The 22,641-nt window shown below is 34.6% G+C and overlaps 1 protein-coding gene across 1 annotated transcript in view; it reads left to right on the top strand.

Annotated features, from left to right (window-relative positions):
- Nucleotides 1-22,641, top strand: part of LOC145263927 (uncharacterized) — a 262,476-nt gene that overhangs the window by 30,921 nt on the left and 208,914 nt on the right. Inside the window, exons 4-5 of the mRNA XM_080121001.1 lie at nucleotides 10,925-14,514; nucleotides 21,899-22,133. Of these exons, the coding sequence (XP_079977127.1) occupies nucleotides 10,925-14,514; nucleotides 21,899-22,133 (3,825 nt within the window). The remainder of the gene's footprint in view (nucleotides 1-10,924; nucleotides 14,515-21,898; nucleotides 22,134-22,641) is intronic.

The raw sequence follows: 22,641 nt of genomic DNA, 5'->3' as shown, positions 1-22,641 counted from the left end.
AAAATAAGATAAAGTAAAAAGTAAAACTAAGGTAAGTAATTCAGTATATAATCAATTGCAGTCTTAAAAGTTAGCAAGATTAATTGTTCTTGCCCAAATCTCTTGAAAGTTAAAAAATAAAGAAAAATCTATAACATGTACATATGTGTAACGAAACGAAAATCTGATTCCAAAAATCTGTTTTACGCGATTAATGTGAATTTTTAGGCATTACAACATAAATCCAGTAAGTATCAAATATTGAGTTTTCTTTCTTTTTTAAATTTTTTTTTTTTTTTTTTACAAAATTGTGGGTGAGATAGTCACTTGAATTTATTATTTAAAAACAAAACTATTTGATCAATTTACATGATTTTTTGGAATGTGATATCTTCTAGTTGTCATGGTATATACATCAGATTTTTCTTTATTTTATACTAGCATAGATCCATGTCCAATGAACCTATATCTAAAATTTCAAGTGTTTAGACACCAAATTGTCGGAGGAGTTTGGTAGAGTTCTCAAAGGTCAAATCGTTGAACTTTGACCCCTTAATCGCCAAATTTCTGGCCGAAAACCGATCACATAGATTTTCCCAAATCTCAGTACCCTATATATCAAATTTCGAGTCTGTAGACTTAAAATTGACAGAGCATTGTGTAGGGAAATGTACACACACAGACAGACACTTTCACTTTTATAGATATACTAGCATGTTGCCCAGGTGTTTTGAGGTGTATGCCGAGCAAAAAAAAAAAAAAAAAAAAAAAAAAAGGGCAATTTTTTTAACTTTGACCTCTATTATGACCCCTTAAAATTTATTGTTTAGGGCTCAAATCAAGTTATTAAGTTAGATCCATGTCCAAGGAATCTATATATAAAATATCAAGTGTTTAGACACCAAATTGTCGGAGTTTGGTAGAGTTCTCAAAAGTCAAATCATTGAACTGTGACCCCTTAATTGAAAAATTTCTGGTCGAAAACTGATCACATCGATTTTCCCAAATCTCAGTACCCTTTATATTAAATTTTGAGTCTGTAGACTTAAAATTGACAGAGTTATTGTGTAGGGAAATGTACACACACAGACAGACACTTTCACCTTTATAGATATATAGATTTGTTTTTACATATAAGGTGAATTTTTGGACAAGAAACATTTTTTTTTTTTTTTAGTTCCTTATATCAAGTGGCTTCATGACTTCCTTGGAATGATTTCTATAAAAATAAATTAACAAAAAAATAATATAAAATATTAAAAATTATATAAATTGTATAGGTAAAAGTCATCGCTTCCTGACAACAGGAAGTAACCAGGAGTGATCTCCCCTGTAGCTATATAAAGAAGAGACATAAGGGCAGCCATTTTCTTTTTGTGTGGATCTTAGCAAGAACACATTTTTTTCCACTACTTAATGTTATTTGTTATCAACACAAGCACCATGTATTGTACCTGTTACACTCAAACTGTGTTCGTTGCAGTTCAAACCTCAGACCCCCATGCCATCCAGCACCATCGAAAAGGAACAAAAAAAACAAAAATACATGAATCTGATCCGGCCTTTCTTTCTTTTTTAACACAAGTTTATTACCATTCTTTTTTCTATCCGTCTCAACACTAGCTTAAAAGTCTCTTTTGTTAGTTCACCTTAGAACATTTCGATAGTTAATTTAATTTTTTATTTTATTTACATGGAGGTCACCACTTATCAAGGCCCAGAAGCCACTCGGGGATAACAGTTAATGGGATAGTACTGTAGTAATAGTTAGTATCTGAGATTTGATAAAGTGTCATTACTTAAGGGGGCGGTTCATCAGGAATTTGTTTATGTTGGACTTGAAGACATCCAAGTTGAAGTCAGGAGGGAAACAGGCAAGTGGTAGAGAGTTCCACGGGCGTGCAGTTCTAAGAAAGAAGCTTTGTTCATGGAATCTACATTTTGATTTAGGCACAGATAAAGAGTGGGAAAAATTATTGACAGTGGTTTCAGCTAGACGGGTGTTTTTCAAGAAAGATTGGCGAGGGGGGACCAGAGATTGGAGCTCAGATGAGCACTTGCCATGGAAGTAACGATAAAACAAAGACAGGCTCGCAACGTCTCTTCTGTTGGAAAGAGGTTGCAAGGAAATTCTACTTGTATTTACTCGTCGTTTTTAATTCTTGTTTGCACAGTAAATATAATTCTTACTTGTATTAAGTTATTTTATTCAATTAACTTCGTCATTCAGCTTTACTTATTTATTAAATGTAAACCTTTTCATTTATTTGTTCGTCTGATAATTTTATTCATTTCTCATTCGTTCGCTTTAGTCCCAGTGTTTACCATTTCTACCTCTTTCGTTCTTTTACTTTTCGCTGCGATTTTGTTTAAATACTTTTTAGATGTTTTTGTAGTTTACCCTAGAATATTTTGATAGTTATTTTAATTTTTATTTTATTCTATTATTTAGTCGTATATTTACCCTTATTCACACAGTATATATATTCCTCAGTTGTATATAGTTATTTTATTTTTACATTGACTTCGACATTTAGCTTTAATCTATAAATATAAAAGCGAAAATGTATGTATGTATGTATGTTCGCTTTTCCCCGATGTCCACGAAAGGCTTCTTTCAAAGAAGCGCTTGCTCGCTTCACAACTTTTTAAAACTTTTTATATCATCTATAAATTGTAATATCTACAAATTATCCACGGAGCTTGCCTGTCTATTTAATTTTATTGACTTTCAAACCTTAATTATTCCACATTTCCCGCATCGGCACGCGTTACATTCGGTTTTCGGTATAAAAAAAGCAAACCTCGACTCTAATCACAGGCCCAGAGCCAGTTTGGTCAATGTCGACTTCGTCATATCAGACTGTAGCTTTCATTTCGAGACGAGGGAGCGGGTTTTTAAAAACAAACAAGCCCATTTATTCAAAACTGTCCCGCACAAAATAACTGCTGAATACCTATCGCCGTCACGTCAATCAAAAACGCGCACCTGTTTTTTTTTAAAACACTTTACTATTTTCCAACAGCGCGTCGTCAACGCTTCGGCTTTTTTTCACATACCCCGAAAAACACCCGGGAAACGCCGGGTACCCCTCGCTAGTCTATATATATAAAAGCGAAAATGTATGTATGTTTGTGTGTCTGCTAAAAACTTTTGACAGACACAACAAAAATTCACAAACTTGGTCTCATATGAAAGCCCCACGTTCCGGATGACAAATATCGAAAAATTGGCCCAAAATGACCATCAGAAGTGCATCAACTGATCGATTTTCTGCAGGGCTGGGGCCAAAAAGTGACATTTTAATGTTAAACATTACATATTTTTAAATCGATTTATAACTGCCCCCAAAAATACGGCCACCAACTCTTATACATAAAGTATACACGCGGCTGTTTATTTTGGGTCAACTTGTATTTAAAACCCGCTGAGTCATGTCACGTGATCTTGACGTCAGCAACCTCTAATGGCGGTCTAAATTTACAATTTAGAAATGTTTTTATCGGTAAAAAAAATTCAATTAAAGCTAAACTATGAACTTCTACGCTATGGCAACGTTACCAAAGTTATTACCACATTCAAAATAGTTACATTCGATAGTTAAACGAAAAATAAGCCAAACATGTGAAGTAAAAAAAAAATACGCTTACAAAAAATATTAATGAACGAAGTTTTTAAAAATAAAAACAGCCAGACGCCATTTTCCAGTCTTTAGAGTAAGGCAGACGAAGTGAGAGAGAGAGAGAGAGATGTCTAGACAGATTCGACAGGGGGGAGGGTCAACAACGCATGCGTCAGTCAGATGACGTCGTGACCTGATTTACTTTAAATAATTGATAAACCGAACAAACTTTATATACGCCGCTTTAGCGTAGGTAGTTAAGGGTTGGTTCATTATCTAAACATTTTGGGTTCGAATCGTGGTGTGAGAAGTCTTCTTTTTTTTTTTTTCGATTTTTTACATTTAAATATTGAACCCTGTATTATTTAAGCCATTTTTCACATAACGTTCGTTCGTTTTTCTGTTTTAATTTGTGTTTTACTCCTCCCCCCCCCTGCTTAATTAAAACGTTGTTTTCTTTTCTTACTTCGCTTATAACAATGCTTACATCGTCATCGTAACGCTAGACGACTTTCAAACATCTTTCACTTCTGGCTGGCCGATTTTATTTTCAAACTTCGCCTCTGGTTCAGCTTTGATCCTATCCAAGTTTCTTTTTTATTTAACACCACACACCCCTACAAACACCCGGGCAACGCCGGGTACCCCTCGCTAGTCTATATATATAAAAGCAAAAATGTGTGTATGCATGTATGTTTGTGTGTTTGTGTGTCCGCTAAAAACTTTTGACACACTTAACAAAAATTAACAAACTTGATATTATATTGAAGCTCCATCCTTCGCCTGAAAAATATCGAAAAATTGGCCAAAAACGTTAATTTTTTCACCCCGAAATCGACAATTTTCTAGGGGGGGGGTCAACAAAAACCTTGCTCTCGTGACGACGACTGGTTCTATGCATGCGTCGGATGACGTCATGACCCGATTTAGTTTAAATAGTTGAAGAACTGACTAAATTTTATGTACGTTGCGTTAGCTCAGTTGGTTAGCGCGTTGGGTCATTATCTAAACGTTTTGGGTTCGAATCGTGGTGTGAGATGTCTTTTTTTTTCTTTTTTATTTCGATTTTTTAAATTTAAATATTGAACCAGCGTTATTTAAACCATTTTTCATGTAACGTTTGTTTTCCTGTTTTTTCTTTTTACTTCGCTTATTCTTAGATTTTCATTAATACCCCCACCCCCGACCACACACCCAAAAACACCCGAGTACCCACCGATTTTTTAAATTTTAATGTCGAAACAGGCTTATTTAAGCCATTTTTCACGTGTTTTTTTTTTAATTTTTTTTTTATTTTTCAGAAGTTTTAACGTTTGTTTTTTGGTTTTCTTTCTTGTTTTTGTTTTTTCGATTTTTACATTTAACATCATTCGTTTGCTTTACGTTAGTTTTTTTTTGTGTTTTTTTTTACTTCGCTTTAATTTACCTGACTTTTACAAGCTATTTTCGAGATATTTTTTGATCGCCGCGTAGCGGGGAAAACAGAAACTGGCTTCCAGCGCAAAACTAGGTCAAACATCACGCAACTTGACGTTGTCGCACCTGCTAATTTCGATTTATAAACGTCAACTTAACACGCTTATCAATTCATCTGTTCCTGTGGTCGAGATGGTTAGGTCGCAGGGTTTTTTTTTTTTCATTTCCTTTCCACCTTCGCGTCAAAGGTTCGGGGTTCAAGCCTACCTTTCTACTAAAACTATTTTTTTTCTTTTACACTTCCAAACAACCGGCCAATTTTTTTTTTTTAAAAGGGTTGTTTTAATCTACCCCTCCCCCACCACCAACACACACCCCTAAACACCCGGGCAACGACGTGTACCCCTGCTAGTCTATAAATATAAAAGCGAAAGTGTATGTATGTGTCTTCGCTTTTTCTGTGTCTACAACAAGCTTCTTTCGGAGAAGCGGTCGGTCGGTTTACAACTTTTAAAAACTTTTTATGTCACATATAAATCGTAATATCTCACAGTTAACCACGAAGCTCGCCTGTCTATTTAATTTTCTCGATTTCGGGAAGATAAATATTCAATATTTGTTGCTCGCCGCATGTGAGTTTTTTTCCTATAACATTTTGGGGGGGGGGACGTTAAGCAGTAAATGAAATCCCGCAGTCAAACTTGACCTCATTAACTCATCAAAACGAGCACCTGCTAAATCCAAGTAATTAAATAAATTCAAACATGTTTCCGTAAGCATCTCACAATGAGGCAATGGTTAACGTCGCACGGTTTTTTTTTTTCACAACTTTGCCTCAACGGTTCGGGTTCGATCCTCATACTTTTTTTTAACCCCCCCCCCACCTCCAAACACCCGGGCAACGCCAGGTATCCCTCGCTAGTCTATATATATAAAAGCGAAAATGTATGTATGTATATTTGTGTGTCTGCTAAAAACTTTTAACTGACGGAACAAAGATTCACAAACTCGGTATCATATTAAAGCCCCACCCTCTGGACGACAAATATCGAAAAATTAGCCCAAAAGGACCATCAGAAGTGCGTCAACTGATCGATTTTCTGCAGGGGGGGGGCCAAAAAAAGTGACATTTTAATGTTAAACATTACATATTTTTAAATCGATTTATAACTGCCCCCAAAAATACGGGCGCCAACTCTTCTACATAAAGTATACATGGGGCCGTTTATTTTTGGTCAACTTGTATTTAAAACCCGCTGAGTCATGTCACGTGATCTTGACGTCAGCAAGCTCTAATGGCAGTCTGAATTTAAAAAACATTGTTGTTATCGGTAAAAAAAAATTTAACCCTCACACAAGCTAAACTATGAACTTCTCCGCTATGACAACGTTACCAAAGTTATTAGCACATTAAAAATAGTTAGATACGATAGTTAAACGAAAAATAACAAGCCAAAAATGTGAAGTCAAAAAAAAACTACGCTTACAAAAAATATTAACGATCGAAGTTTTTACAAAAAAAACCCCAGCCAGACGCCATTTTCTTTTTTAGTAACAGTCTTTAGAGTAAGGAAGACGAAGTGAGAGAGAGAGACACATACACAAACGCAAACAGAGAAAGAGACATAGAGACAGGAAACGAAATACGTAATTTAATAAACGCTAATGTGAAGTAAAATAAAAAAATAAAATACTGCTACGTCATCTCGTAACGTTCCATTTAGTGGCTATCTGTCAATCAAACCTCTTTCACTCGCTTTATAAGCCTTATTTTAACACTATAATCAATTCCTCTTACTCCTCCTCGTCAAGGTTCAATCTAGAAGTGTAAGCCATTTTGAGTCCTCAGAACAGTTTCAGATGGTTCGCTGTTACACACAAGAAGTCCTGGGAGGTGACTTGTTTGTAGTAGACAGTTCCACAGAACAAAATATTCTTACCGTGTGTCGAAACCCAGGAAAAGAACATGTGAAATTGCTCCAGAAAAGGTTTAATATTTATGAAGCAATTCTGGTTTCTGATTGGTTGGTAGCAGAACGTGAATTTATTTGATTCGTCAGTTCTTAGCAGCATCGTTTATAAATAGAATTGTCCGACTGTGTGGGATCATACCCCATTAGAATCCAATTTATTGCAACAAGCCTCACGACCAAAACTATTTTTTTTTCTTTTACATCTTTAGACACGGGGGGGGGGCAACGTTTCTTTATTTTTTTTACTTCGCTTATTCTTTCGCTATTTTGTTTTGGTTTTTCCGATTTTTTTAACATCATTTCAGGGTTATTACTTATCTCCCCCCCCCCATACACACACCTACAAACATCCGGGCAACGCCGGGTATCCCCCCCCCCCGCTAGTCTATATATATAAAAGTGAAAATGTGTGTATGTTTGTATGTACGTGTGTTTGTATGTCTCACAAAAACTTTCGACATGGGTCACGGATTTTCACGAGATTGGTATCATTTTAAAGTTCCACCCTTTGCCCGACAAATATCGAAAAATTGGCCAAAAACATTAATTTCTTCACCCTAAAATCATCAGTTTTCTACAGGGAGGGGTCAGTAAAAACCGTCCTCTCATGATAAGTTTGCTTCTACGCATGCGCAAATGACGTCGGAACATGATTTAGTTTAAATTTAAAAAAAAAAAACATCCAATTTTGTCAACGTCGTCTTAGCTCAGTTGCTTAGAGCGCTGCCTCATTATTTAAATGTTTTGGGTTTGAATCGTGGTGTGAGGTGTCTTCTTTTTTTTTTTTCGATTTTTTAAATTTTAATATTGAAACAGGGTTATTTAAGCCAGTGTTTTTTTTTTGTTTTTATTTTTCAAATTTTTTAAAGAAGTTTTAACTTTCGTTTTTCTGTTTTATTTTTCCATCACATTCGCGTTTTCTTTTTTGTTTTTCCCATTTTTACATTTAACATCGTTCGTTTGCCTTACGTTAGTTTTTTTGGATTTTTTAAAGTTTTAACATTTTAATATTTAAAAATATTTACTTCGCTTATTATGTTTTGATTAACACAAAGTATGGAAATAAAACATTTAAAAATTAAAAAATAACGTTTACAAGTGTTTTTGATATAGATGTACATAAGAATACTTTGATAAGTATGTTTTAACTTGAATAGGGATGGTATAATAAAAATGTGGGGTCTGCGTTTGTGCCTGGCCTCCATAGAATGGAAATAGGCACAAACTTTAATAAAGACTTCATATCTATCTGCGTAAGTATACTTTCATGATTATGTTTCAGTTTGAAGAAATATAGTATAATAAAATTATAGGGTGTTCGTTCGCGCCTGACCTCCATAGAATGAAAATATGTCACAAAGTTTAACAAGGTTTTTTAATATAGATCCACAGAATATTGTGATAAGTGTTTTAGTGTTAACAGGTATGGTATAATAAATTATGGGGTTTATCTATTTTATTTTTACTTTCATCATATTTTGCTTTGGTCTTGATACCCCCAAATTCGAAGCTATCTCTTTACAACCCTTCCTTTTCATAACCTATCATACTTTCATGAATCAGAGTCCATTTTCTGTAGGCTGTTTTTATACCCAGTCAACGACGGGTAGTTTTGCTAGTATATATATATATATATATATATTTATTATTATCAAAGTTCCCCTCTTTGGGTCGAGCACTGTTGCAAATGTATTTTCACCCGATGCTTCATTTGGCTTTTAAGCAAAGCTCACTGTCCGTTTATTTTAGCACTGTGAAGCGATGGGCAAGTGCTTCTTTAATAGACACTTGATGAGGGACATTTACAGGTACCGATTCGTAGCCTTGTGGGTAGAGCTGCCGATTGTCCTGCCAACTCGATGGTTGTAGGTTCATTCCACGGCTGGGGAAAGGTGCTTGTCTAGCCACACTGAGGAGTTGTGATACAACAAAACAGTACTGTATGTGGATGACATATATATAGATACACACATCTATTGTATTAATAAAGGTGAATCTGCATAACTTATTCCACCGTTAAATCTTAATTTGTTTCAGTTTGTGTCTATTCGGTATACTTTTGCATTGTATTGCCTTCTATAAGTTAAGATTTTATTTATGTATACACACACTAAACAATGCTTTAGGCAAACTAGATTGACCTCTTATTTATATATATATATATATATATATATATATATATATATATATATATATATGTGATACCTTAAATGAGTTTCCAGACTTTTTTCTTATGGGTATTTTTATTGATAGTACATACATAAAATTCTAGCCCCCTTCAAAGTAATCTCCTCCGACTGCAATACACTTGTATCGTTCCAACAACTCCTCTTGCATCATTTGATCAGGTGAAGTTTCTGTATTGTTTTATTTTGCAAAACATCCCTTTGTCAGATGTGCACACTAGGTCTGAGCATGCACGTCTGAAAGTCGAACACACGTCTTACGAAGGGATATATCCCAAAATATAACCATATGGATACTCTACCTGACCATCTGATGCAAGTAAGAAGACAATACATGTAAAATATTAAAAAGAAAAAAAGTTTATATATATATATATATATATATATATATATATATATATATATGATGATTGCAACGTCTTGTCAGAAAGTCCATAAGCCGAAAATTACTTTAGTCCTGTCGGCAAAATTCACACGCACAAGCAGACATGACACTGAAGATGATCACTGGTGTATATGCATATATATATATACATGCACGCATGCATACATATATACAAATAACCCGCATATATGCGTACATACATACACATTACATATATGCATACATAGACATACTTATACATACACAAGACGGACATTGGCATACATACATAGATATATATATATATATATATATATATATATATATATATATAACGCAAATATACATATCTACACATACACACATACATATCTGTAAACATATACACATATATACATACACCATGAATAATACACATACATACGTATACAAACACACATGCATACATACAGATATACAAATACATAAATACATACACACATATACCCATACGTACATACATATATACATACACTTACCTACATATACATACATGTACATAAATATGCACTCATACATACATACATAGATACATACATATACATACATACACATGCATACATTTACATACATACACACATGCATAAATACATATACATACATGCACATACATACACACACAAACAAACATATATACACATACATATATGCATACACATGTACATAAACATACATACACCTATACGTATACAATAATATATATATATATATATACACACACTCACACACACACACATATAGTGCCAATAATGGTGAACCTGCATAGTTTATTCCATCATCAATTCTTTTAATTTGCTTCAGTTTGTGTCTATCCGCTACACATCTGCATTGTATTGCTTTCTATTAATTTGCATTTCTTTTATACACACTTAAAAATGCTTCAAGCAAACTACAAACTTAAAACGAAAAAAATTGTCTCTTTTCACAATTTTTAATTAATCAGACGTGTTTTTTGTTTTGTTTTTTCAGCAATCTACCTCTTAGTTACGATACAATATAGATTGTAAATATGTCTTGCTTTAACAAGTCTGATTTAGATAGGTAATGCTAAGCAAAAAAGTAAATTAACTTGAATGGAACTTTTTCTGATTCTGATACCTCAAAAGGTTCTGATTTTTTTTTTTTTTCAATTAATCATTCCAAGATTAGTTACAATATTATATTAATTGCAAATATGTCTTTTGCTTCGATTTGAAAACAGGCAAATTAGTTTCTTATTCCAATACAACAGACAAGTCTGTTCACAAATATTACAATTGCACAGTCTTTAAAAAATTTGTTTCGAGTAGAACTTTGTCTCTTTTCACAAATTTTAATCAAACATTTTTTTTTTTGTTTTTCCAGCAATCCAGCCCGAAAGTGTAATAAAACTCTTATCTAAAAATGATTCCACAGAATGCATTAAAACCGATTCTACAAATTCTGATTCCTCTCCAACCAAACTTAATAAAATGAAGGAAACTCCAAAGTTTTCTCCAATTCTCCAGGATAAGAGTTCCCCTAACACAAGTTCCTCTCTAAAATCCACTCCACCCAAAACACCTCTCGTTCCGTCTCGAATTAAGAATTGTTTAAGAAAGAAAACTCCTAACAAGATACACGAATTGTCCAGCCCTTGTAATATCTTAAGCCGCACTCAAAAAGACCAGATTTCAAGTCAGGGGTCTGTCAGCCATTCCAGTCTGAGAAAATATATAGAATCGCAGGATGAAAGACTGTATGCGTCGTTGACTTCACCATGTCAAATTCTTTGCTACTCTTCTGAAGATAGCACCAAAGAAAGCCCAAAGACGATGATGAAATTGTCTTCAGGTTCTCCAGCGGTAGAACTGCCAATCTCAAAATCTAACAACAACAAAGTCCAGATTCTTCGCAATGTGCAATTGGTCAATTATGACATCTCACAAAGTTCTGTTCTGTCAGATACCGATTCTGATTCTGTTGTGTCTTTTGCCTTACCTGTTGCTCGGCGGACACGCTCTCGATCTCAGATCCAGAATTGTGGACAAAAGAAAAACAAAACGCCTGAAGTAAAACTCAAAAAACCTTCCCAGCAATCCAAGTTGATTAATTCTCCCACCAATATAAAACAGGATCCCAAAATTCTTGAAGAATCCACTAAAGTTGAAACGTTTTCTTTGAACAACAAAAAGGAAAAAAATGAAGTTTTACCACATTCCGATTCTTGTCCGACAACAACGGCGAATTTGGATACAGCACCAATTTTAAAATTACCATCTCCTACTCAAAGCAAAACAAATGATTGCACACTTGAAGAATTGGTTCTTCCAAAATCGGGCACGGTCGAAAAAGAAGCGAATAACTTGACCCTAACGGAAAGTGATAACTTCCTGTCTTCAGCTGAAAGGAATTTCCTCATCTCTGGATTTTGTGAATCTGAACAACCTTTAAACAAAGTGGATCTAACGGGTGAGGCTGCTGCAAAAGACGGAAAGGAATTGGATGAGACAAATTCTGTTTTGGAAATGCTGCCTGTTTCTTCCAAGAAAATAATTGAAGAATTTACCAACCATTTATCAGAAATCGCGGAATCTCCAGTGGACAAATCTGCCTTTCAGGATTTGAATTCTTCTGCACAAGTGCCAGTTCCAAATTCTGAAAATGTTAGTGAAGATAATTTCAGTGGAAATATTCTCGAACCAGCTTTGGGAACTAGGCCCGTTTCTTCCAATAAAATTATTGAAGAATTTGCTGGAATCACAGAACCTCCAGATTTTCAAAAGGTAACAAAATCTGCCTCTCAAGATGTGAATTCTTCGTCACAAGTTCCAGTTTCAAACGTTGAAGATTTTAGTGAAGAAAATTTCAGTGAAAATACTCTTGAACCAACTCAACTGTCGTCTCAAAGTCAATCTAAATCCAAGAGTTTTTCAGATTTTGTCTTGAAAACCAAAAGTTGTGACACCATTTTTAAAATACAACCAGATCTTGCTTCAAAAATAAAAAATAATTCTTCAGAAGTCAATGTTCTTGACACAGAAACGATGAACATTGTTCACAAAAACCAGCAAGATCCTTCAGAAATAAAGACCAATTCTCCAAAACTGAACATTCCTGATCCAGAAACAATGTCTGTTATTCCAGATTCCTTGGAACCATTTGTTTATGATAAAAAAGAATCACAAAATAGTCCCCTTCCTAAATTATTGGCATCAAATGAAAATATATCCCAGAGTTCTCGTTCCAGCTTTGTGCCATGCAGTGTTGAACAAGATGGCTCTTTGGCAAACGTATTAGAAGAATTCCGTGTAGTTTATAAAAAGATGGCGCCATCCGAAATAGTTGATGTTGATGATTCTCTTGATAAAAATGATCTTGTACGAACCACGAATATCATTTCTGAAAATATAAGCGATAGTTCTTTGAGATCAACATCTTTAAATAATGGTGCTCAAATTCCTTGTGTTAGAGCTGAAGACACAGCAGTTCTTAAGCCTAATGCTCAGAGTAAATCTGACATTATTAAAGAACCGAACCCTAGCTCTAATCTTGACATTATCAAAGAAGCTAAGCCTAACCCCAACATTAAAGACCCCAACCGTAACCCTCCTAAAATTGCCTTTTCTACCGAGTGTCACCTTATGATTGATTCACAGAATTATATTCCTGTGAAGAGATCAAAAAGAAAATGTTTTTCATTAGGTGGCAATTCTCTCGAGCCAGCCCTAAAACCGAGGGATACAAATGTGCCAGTTGTCATCTCGGAAATGACATCAGTTAATCAAATCAATTCTAAGAATCTGCATTCAAGTTTGTCTCCGTCTCCAAATGCGACCAATATTAACCAGCAAGTTCAGATAAACGGCACATCGTTGTCCGACAAGCTAGAAAACACTGAGAGAATATCTGCAAGAATATTGTCTGGTTCTCCTCTTCAGGAAAATGTTTTGAAAGACAATTCTGTTGAAAGTTGCATTTTATTACCCGTTTCACAAATTGAAGAAATTGATCAAGTGTCAACCAATAATAAAACATCTTTGAAAGAACAGGATCATAATATTAAATCAGGCAAGGATATTAGTTCTTCCAATTCTTGCGTTGAAGAACTGTCTGCTACTACACAATCTGTTAGTTCTTCGAGTTCTTCCAAGGATAATGGTTCCAACCGCAGACTGTCTCAAAGAATTGCTAAAAAAGAAAATTCCAATAAATTTCTTGAAAATTCTAATATAAAATTGGTGTCGTCCAAATCCCCAAATTCTCCAATAGAATCTTATCTCAAGAACTTGGAACCGTCCGCAGCAGAGCCAGAACTCTCACATGTTTCACCAGCGGATAGTTGTACCCAGCAACCATCTTGTCCTTTCTCAGTTTCCGAAGAGGAGGAAGGCATAGTTGTCTCTGACCCAACAGACAATGACACAGTATCCACACAGGCTCCAAGTATGGAATTTTCGGAACAATATAAGGTAACGAATAATGTTGGAGAAGATTCTCAACCGCTGTGTCAACTAGAACAGGATCAGGAGAAAGTTGTGGAACAATCTCTTGGAGTGAAGGATGTAAAAGCTAGAAACATGGAAAATGTCTCAGAAAATCAATCGCAGGAAAATTCCGTATTAAATTCGGCATCGACAAAATGTCCGTCAGAATTTTCCGAAAATTCTTCAACTGTTCCCAACTTGGAAAAGATTTCATTAGAGCCAAACAAATCAAAGAACTTAAGTAACCCGTCCGAAAAAAAGGTGAGAGAAGAGGACTCCAGTTTAGAAGAAAGATTAAAAATTTCACCCAAGAAAGTAGAAAATCCCAATGAAGGTACTGGAAATGTTTCTGAATTAAATTCAACTGAGAGTAAAGAAAAATCAATTAGCCATGGTATGAACTCCAATCCCTTAAAAGGTCAAAGCCAAAAAGACTCGATGGATGATATTAACTTCTCCCTACCAGACATTCCTGCATCAGAATCCGAGGTAAGCAATATTAATAGTGTTTTTTTTTCTAATTTCACGCACACACACACAAATACACACATGCAGATATACACACACACACACATACACAAATACACACGTGCACACACACAATATATACATAATGCTTATGGGGAAATTATACTTTTTGGTCCCTCGACAAAAAGAGAGTGGACCTTTAAATTCAACCTTGTCCGTTCATCTGACTGCATGTTTCTCATTAACTACGCCTTAGAATTTTTTGAAATTTTGCACAAACGTTATATATGAGTAAAAAAGTAATAAAAAAAAAAGGATAAAAAAAAGTAATAAAATGGATTTTCCGGGAAAACTCTGGTTCTTTCCCCTAGGGGTGCCTTTTGGGTTAAAATGGCTAAAATTGATATTTTTGTGCTTATTAAAGAAATTGATGCCTTGGATTTTTATAAAACTTTCTGAAAAGTTGTAACTAATTGATTTCTATATAATTTTGTTTGTCTGTATTTCGCGATAACTCTTGGGTGTGCCCCAGGGGCTCTTTTAGGATTAATAAAAACACCCCATTTTTGGGACTATTTTACCATATTTGTCCAAAATTTTCTGTATGTTTATTTAACAGTTTTGCATGGTATTGAACTCAAATTTAAATATGTTAAGGCCTTTGGGACTTTTGAGGCTAAATGCAGGGGGGAGGGGATGATGCATTTAGTCATTTCTTTTTTTGCATGGTGCAGAACTCAAATTTGTTAAGGCCTAAAACTGCACCGTTTGTTCATTTTCACCAGGATTTGACGTCCCCTGGGGATTTTTGGAGCTAAATTGGGGGGGGGGGGGCTGAACTTAGTCATTTTTTATTCCTCGTTCACTGTGCACTCACGGGGGACCATGCATGCTTCACTTGTTCAATTTCACCCTTTCTTTATATCAATCCTTTTATTTAATAAAGCTTAATGTATGTTCAATTTAACTACAGAGCATATACAAACAGATGACGAAATAGCTATATTTCAAACTCCGAGATGTTATTCATCTTACCATTTATTTCTTTCAACATGTCAAAACATCCGATAGATGTCATATTTTGTTTACCGTCCGGTTTACGTGTTGGCATGTGTTGGACGGCCTTTAGAAATTGAAAACTTACGTATTTCTGGCTGCATCTTCATTTATCTTTCCCTAAAATCCATCTTCATCACATAGTCCAAGTTTCTAGAAGGATCGGAATAAGACATTGATTTTGTAGTAGGTATGACAAACCAGCCTAGAATGTGAAAATCTAATAAAATGAAAACTACTTTTTAGTCCATTAAAAACTGGCAAAAGCTTAGAATGAGTGTTTTATGCCAAATTGATGGTCGAATATGTTTATATTTGTACTCTTTTTTGCATTAATCCATATTAATCCCTAGTAATCCATAACATCCATGTATAGAATAGATACCATAATACTTAGTTTGATGTACCTTCTAATAAATGTTCATACAAAAATTCGGTCAGATCAGCCCAGCAGTTTTTGATAAAACTTCTTGAATAAATGTGATATTGTGGTGGCTAACAGACCGATATACTGACAGAAAGACAAACTAAGAGAAATATAATATCAATTTAAACTTGTAACGTGGCCATTACTTTTTAATTGTGTTACATTTCAAACCTCTCAGACCCACACGTCGCAAAAGAACAAACAAATAAAACGGAAATAAACAAAGATATCTGGCTCAACATTTTTTTTAAAGTGCAAATGAAATACATTTATTCGTTACACTTCAAACTTCTCGGACTGACGCATTTTTGAGTACCGTTGCAAAAGATACAAACAAACATAACAGGAAAGAAATATCCGATTCGGCATTTTTTTTTTTTTTTTAACTGCAGATGAAATACATTTATTTGTGGTTCTTCCAAAACAATGCATTTCATTCTATTTCTAAAGTCTTTTCGCACACACATGCTTTTTAAAAGTCTCTGTCCCTGCCTTAGTCAGCGCTTTCTCATCCTTGACTTCACACGTCCCTTGCACACACTTTTCTGTACTTGTGCAGCTTAATCAAGACATTAAAAAATGAAAATATTGAAAAAAAAAAGGTTATATTGTACGTGTTCGTTTTGGACTGAATATCTCCGAAAAAAATTTCACTTAATTTGATTGAGCAGCTTTTTTTATTTTTATTTTTATTTTTTTATTTTACATCGGAAAAACACGTTTTTATGAGAGTGCGTTGAAGTCAGCCATCTTTGAAGTTTTTGAACATGCCATGGGGAGATAACTCCATGTAAAGCGCCGACACTCCCTCCCCATCTTTAATACTAGCATTTCTTCCTAAAAATCGAACCTTTTGCTCGGTATTATAACAAATTGTTTTTTCGCTGTAAAAAAAGACAACTACTTGATGAAATTAAGTTAAATTTTTTTCCGGGGAACTTCGTTCCATAACGGGTACGTACAATATAATCTTTTTTCAGTATTTTCATTTTTTAATGTCTTCTTTCTTTTTCTTTTCTTCTTCCCATGACGTCAGTCGTGCATACTTGTCAATTTACATGCATGCTTTAACGGCAGCTGCTGCTAATATTTTTGCTAGCCAGCTATCCTATAGCTGCTGCTGATTTTCTTACACATGTCCATATGCACTATGTTACCAAGAGAGCACACTGCTTTGTTATAAACTTACGATATTTCAATGTGTATTTTTATGTTTTAAATTATAAACAAAATTTAATCGTTTCTCTTTATAAATTTACAATTCTTTCTCTTGTGTCGTTCGTATTTTTTTTAATATGAAAAAGTATTGGTGTTTATCAAATTTGTTGTGATATGGTCTACTTCTATGCACGGTCCTGGATTAAACCTTAAACTATATCCAGTGATGAGGCCCCAGCTTGTGGGCTTTGGGGAGTGTGGAGCCACCCTTTAATTACTATTGCTCCCAGGTCCACTGACCCGGAGTGGTAGTACCTGTTAGGGTCCCAACTATGGGTTAAATAGAAACCGACTTAAACAAAAAAAAACCCCAAATATTCTATTAAAAAATGTTTCTTCAAAATCACTAAATTCAGCATTAAATAACCTGAAAAGGGTTGATATGCCTATGGGTTGAATAGAAACCGACTTGAAAACAACAAATATATTCTATTAAAAAATTTTTCTTCAAAATCTTTGGATTCGGCATTAAATAACCCGAAAAAGGTTGATATGCTGTAAAACAAAAGCAACCAACTTCTATGCACGTACCGATTGTTCTATTCTCCAGAAAAAAAGCTACACATTCATTTAGATATAATGAAGATGTGCACTTTGGATAAAAACACAATTACATATTCAAATGTTAAAAGTAGTAAACTTGCAGAAATCAAAACCAAAAATGATTGAGTAAAAATAAAATTAATCGAATATAGTTTTATCGTATTAATGTTGAAGAGTTCTTAAAAACTAGGGGAAGTAGCTGCAAGCTCTGATTTTGACAAAATTTATCATTTCAAAATTGAAAATAGTAGATTGCTAATATGTTTTTTTTTTTCTAAATTATTCAATTATTTTTGGAATTTTTACGTAATATTTGATGTAATACTGTTTCTACCACATGCACAAGCTTAAATGTAATGTAAACAAGATATTTTGTTGCATTTCAGGGTTCGTACGGACTTGGAAAGTCTTTTAAGTTTGATTTTTGTCTTGAAAAAAAGCTTTATTTCTATTAATTACCTTGAAAATCTTATTTATATCCAGTAAAAATGTTTGTCAAAATATTAAAAATAAAATCGAAATAAATATTATAAGATTATTTTTTTAAGTATTAATTGAAATGGCATTAAAATATTTTTTAAATACTGAAAATAAAATAAAATACATTGTTCTTAAATTACATAGTATTGTAGATACAAGAGTTATCTCCCTTTATTACACAACTACTTGAGGTAGTTTTGTAATAAAGATTCAGATTTCCATCTATTTTTGTTCTCGTTTATAAGTATATATTTTGGGGAGGTTGGAGCACAAGGGGGAGGGGGAGTATTGGCGGCCACATTAAATAAAATTACCCCTATCCCTCTCTAAAAAAAGAATACTTTCCTTCCATGTATAGAACTCGCCAAGAAAAAAAATGTGATAATTTAAAATTGGTTGGATCCAAAAAAAAAAAAAAAAAAAATGTGATAATTAAAAATTGGCTGGATCAAAAAAAAAAAAGAAAATGTGATAATTTAAAATTGGCTGGATCAAAAAATAAAAATGTGATAATTTAAAATTGGCTGGATCAAAAAAAAAATGGCTAAGACTGCAGCCATCTTGGCTGGAAATAAAAAGACGTAAAGAGAGTTGATATTCGAGATGAAATAAAAAGTGTTTAAAACTAAAAAAAAAAAAAACACGTGTAAAGGTAAATCGCCAAAAAATGAAGGTAAATTGCAAAGTAGCTGTTATTGGCTATGGTAACATTTATTTATTGTATGTTTGATTTTTTAGCACTTTTTGAATCACTGTGGATTGTAAAACAAACCCCAAATTTTGTTTTGAAAACTTGAATTTTGCTAGAGATTTCCTTGAAAAACTTTAAAAAGCCTTGAAAAATCCTTGAAGTGGGATTTTAAAATCTATATGAACAATACAGCACAAGCACATTTACGAGGAGCTAAAAATAAGTTTCCAGACTTTTTTGTTCAGGCATTTAAAATTTCTCTTGTAAATTCAGTATGTTATTGCAAGTCATCTTTTGAGATGACTTGACCCATTGTTATGATTTCAGATTCAAATGAACAGCTACAGCAGGAATTAGAATACACCCTACTAAAACCCGATAGTCACAGCTGATGAATTTCAAACATGCAATCTGGACGCGAAGACACTTTAGAAGAAGATATACAATAAACTTTTGTGTGAAACTTGGAAAAAAAATGCCACATAAACATGGAATGCTTCAGACTATTTTTGGACCACCTTGCATGAATCGAGCATCAACTTTTTGAGTGGCATAAAGAAGGTGGAGGGAGTATGTCAGGGAGGGATGATGAGAGGAGTGAGAAATTCAGAACAACAGAGTTAATTGGCCAAATAAAGAATTTTATGGATAAGGATCGTCGTATGTCGATAGACAATAATTGCACGATGTCAGTGTAAGAGATGTGTACACAATTATTCACGAGGAATTGAAGATGCGGAAGATTTGTGCAAAGTTTGTCCCAAGGATGCTTCATCCTTCTCACAAACTATTTGACCTAGATGTGCATCAAGACAGTTCCTCTGTTTATTTCCTAAGCTCAAGGAAAACCTTAGAGGCTGTCGTTATGAGACAATTGAGGAGAAGAAAGAGGTTGTGACGAGGGTCTTTTACACGGTCACACAAGAGGACTTCCACGGAGCCTTCGAAAAGGTGTTGGAACGGTGCAACAAGTGCATTGCAAGGCACCTCGTATTTGTTAGTTGTCTGGAAAATAGGCTTTTCTATATTCTATAGATTTGTACAGCATCAAGTAACCTTGCCAGTTTCACAGACACCCATATTTTACACTAAATAAGATAATGAAATATATATATGTACGAAAAACGAAAAACATCCGTCTAGCTGAAACCACTGTCAATAATTTTCCCCACTCTTTATCTGTCCCTAAATCAAAACATAGATTCCATGAACTGGCATCTAAGCTTCAGCCTCTGTCCCATCGACAAAATGTTGCATCCCTCTGCCTTTTCTACAAGTATTTTAGTGGCGAATGCTCTGACGAACTGCAATCACTTGTGCCCCCACGACATGAGCACCCTCGACAAACCCGACAGGCTGCTAAATCCCACCCCGACACTGTAGAGATCCCTAGATGTAAAAGATCTTTTTACTCCAATAATTTCTTCCCCAGAACCGCTAGACTCTGGAATTCCATTCCAGGTCCCTGCTTCCCCAACAGTACTGACGTGCAGAAGTTCAAGTGTAATGTGAACCGACACCTTGCTGCCCAAATCCCTACATAGTACCCCAGTAGTTGTTGCCCCTGATAGTAGCTCCCTACACCAAAGTGGCAATTTGCCTTGTTTGGGGTGAAAATGTAATAAAAAAAAAAAATAAAAAAAAAAAAAAATGAACAAAGCTTCTTCCTTAGAATTGCACGCCTGTGGAATTCTTTTCTGATTTCCCACCTGACTACAACTTTGATGTCAAACAAATTCCTGGTAAACCAATTTATCAAATCTCCATTACTAATGATTACTTCGATATTATCCCATTGATTACTGTACACGCAATAACCCTTATCCTCAAGTGGCCTCTGGGCCTTGATAAGTGGTGACTCCCATGTATGTGTGTGTATATATATATAGTTATTTTTTATTATAATAATTAAATACCTACAGACACTAGTGTTTCATCCTTTCGGGAATTTTCAGTGCAGGGTGTCATGATTAACACCAGTCGACAGATTCAAACCCGGCAACACAAGACATCTCTGGCTCGATTAGCAAAGACCATATCCATTCGGCTTCCATTAACTGCGTGAAATAACGTTGAATTTAAACATCTAAATTTTAAATGTTCTTTACGCCAGTCGGACAGTGATCTAATCGTTGTACGATGATCTATGCATAAGAGCTAAATTGAACGACTTTAATAATAAGAAACAAATTTCTTAAAGGGGCTGTCATAATTATATATATATATATATATGCACAGCATAATAACGCTGACACACTGATTCCCATTAGATCACCAAAGTTAAACAATCATGGGCCTAGTCAGTACTCTCCGCTTATCTCAACATTGTTTCTAGTTGTCCTGGTCCTCTCCTTTCTACTGAAATCAAGATATGCTGACTCTGAGGAGGCGTGGTTAAGGATTGCGCAACCCTTGCTTCACAATTATACGTAAAGCCACTCAAGACAGAACGGAGGCCATTACTGTATAAACAATGTATTCGATTGAAAATGCACAAAGTTTTTAATGTTTTGCATTTTCCAAATTATTAAACGAGATAGATTTTTTTTTTTTTTTTTTTTTACCTCAAACAAGCTGTATTGCCACTTAGATCATGCCTAACAGGGGATTGTGGGGAGTTGAGCAGCAAGAATCGTTTCACATTATATTTGGAGTTCTGACTGTTATTAGTCATGAAAGCAGGAAACGGGGAAGAAGTTCCAAAGTTTAGCAGTTCGAGGGAAGACACTATTAGAAAGCTTTCTGACATATATGGACCTCTACAGTGAAGGAGTGGAATTTTGCTGCTTGTAGAGTTAGTCGGGAGTATCTATGTTGTGGGGGGCACAAGTACTATGAGTTCATCAGAGCACATGGCATTCAAGTACTTGTAAACCAGACAAATTGACAAAAATTTTTGGTGTTTTGCATTCTCCAAATTCTTAAACAGCATGTTGATGTAAAAAATGCTGGTTGTATTACTGAATTTTTGTTTTTAATTTTTTCTGCAGGGAGTTTATTCGGAACCAATTCCTGATGAAGAGATGTGTAAGGAATCAGTTCTGCAGAAACGTCCTGCAGAGTTCTCTAACATTGCGAACGCGTCACCAGACAAGCAAATTTTGGAAGCAAAGCGTTTAGAATCTAATCCTGTGGAGGAAGATAATAAAACTTTGGATCAGCAGACTGATTTCCAAATCAGTAGCTCGGATACAAAACCAACATCTGCGGCCAATTCTCTTGCAGGTGGATATAAAGACTCTCGCAGAGTTTTAGATGGAGTTCAAGATTTCTGTGTCTTCTATTTCAGATTTCTTCTTTTGATATGTTGCTTTTTTTTTTTTTTTTTTTTTATAGAAAAAACTAATTTTAGCCAAATTGCTAGAGCTTTACCTCCTTATTTATTTTTGTTTTTTTCATATTCGATTTGATTTGATTTCTCTGCTTTCTCTTTTTTATCTTTTTCTCATTCCCTGTTTTTTCTATCCTTCTCATCTCGCTACCATCTTTTTGTTATTGTTATTTGGTTGGATTTTTTTTTTAATGAAGTTGGCACTACCTATAAAGGCTTAAAGGCTACTCAAGGATAATGATTAATGAATGTAAGATTTTTTTTTTTTTTTTTATTTATTACATTTTCACCCCAAACAAGGCACATTGCCACTTTGGTGTAGGGGGCTAATATCAGGGGAAACATCTACTGGGGTACTATGTAAGGATTAGGGCAGCGAGATGTTGGTTCACGTTGCACTTG

This window comes from Euprymna scolopes, chromosome 39, assembly GCF_053919585.1.
Source record: "Euprymna scolopes isolate OS-2025 chromosome 39, ASM5391958v1, whole genome shotgun sequence".
Classification (NCBI taxonomy): domain Eukaryota; kingdom Metazoa; phylum Mollusca; class Cephalopoda; order Sepiida; family Sepiolidae; genus Euprymna; species Euprymna scolopes.
This window is presented reverse-complemented; position numbering and strand designations above follow the sequence as displayed.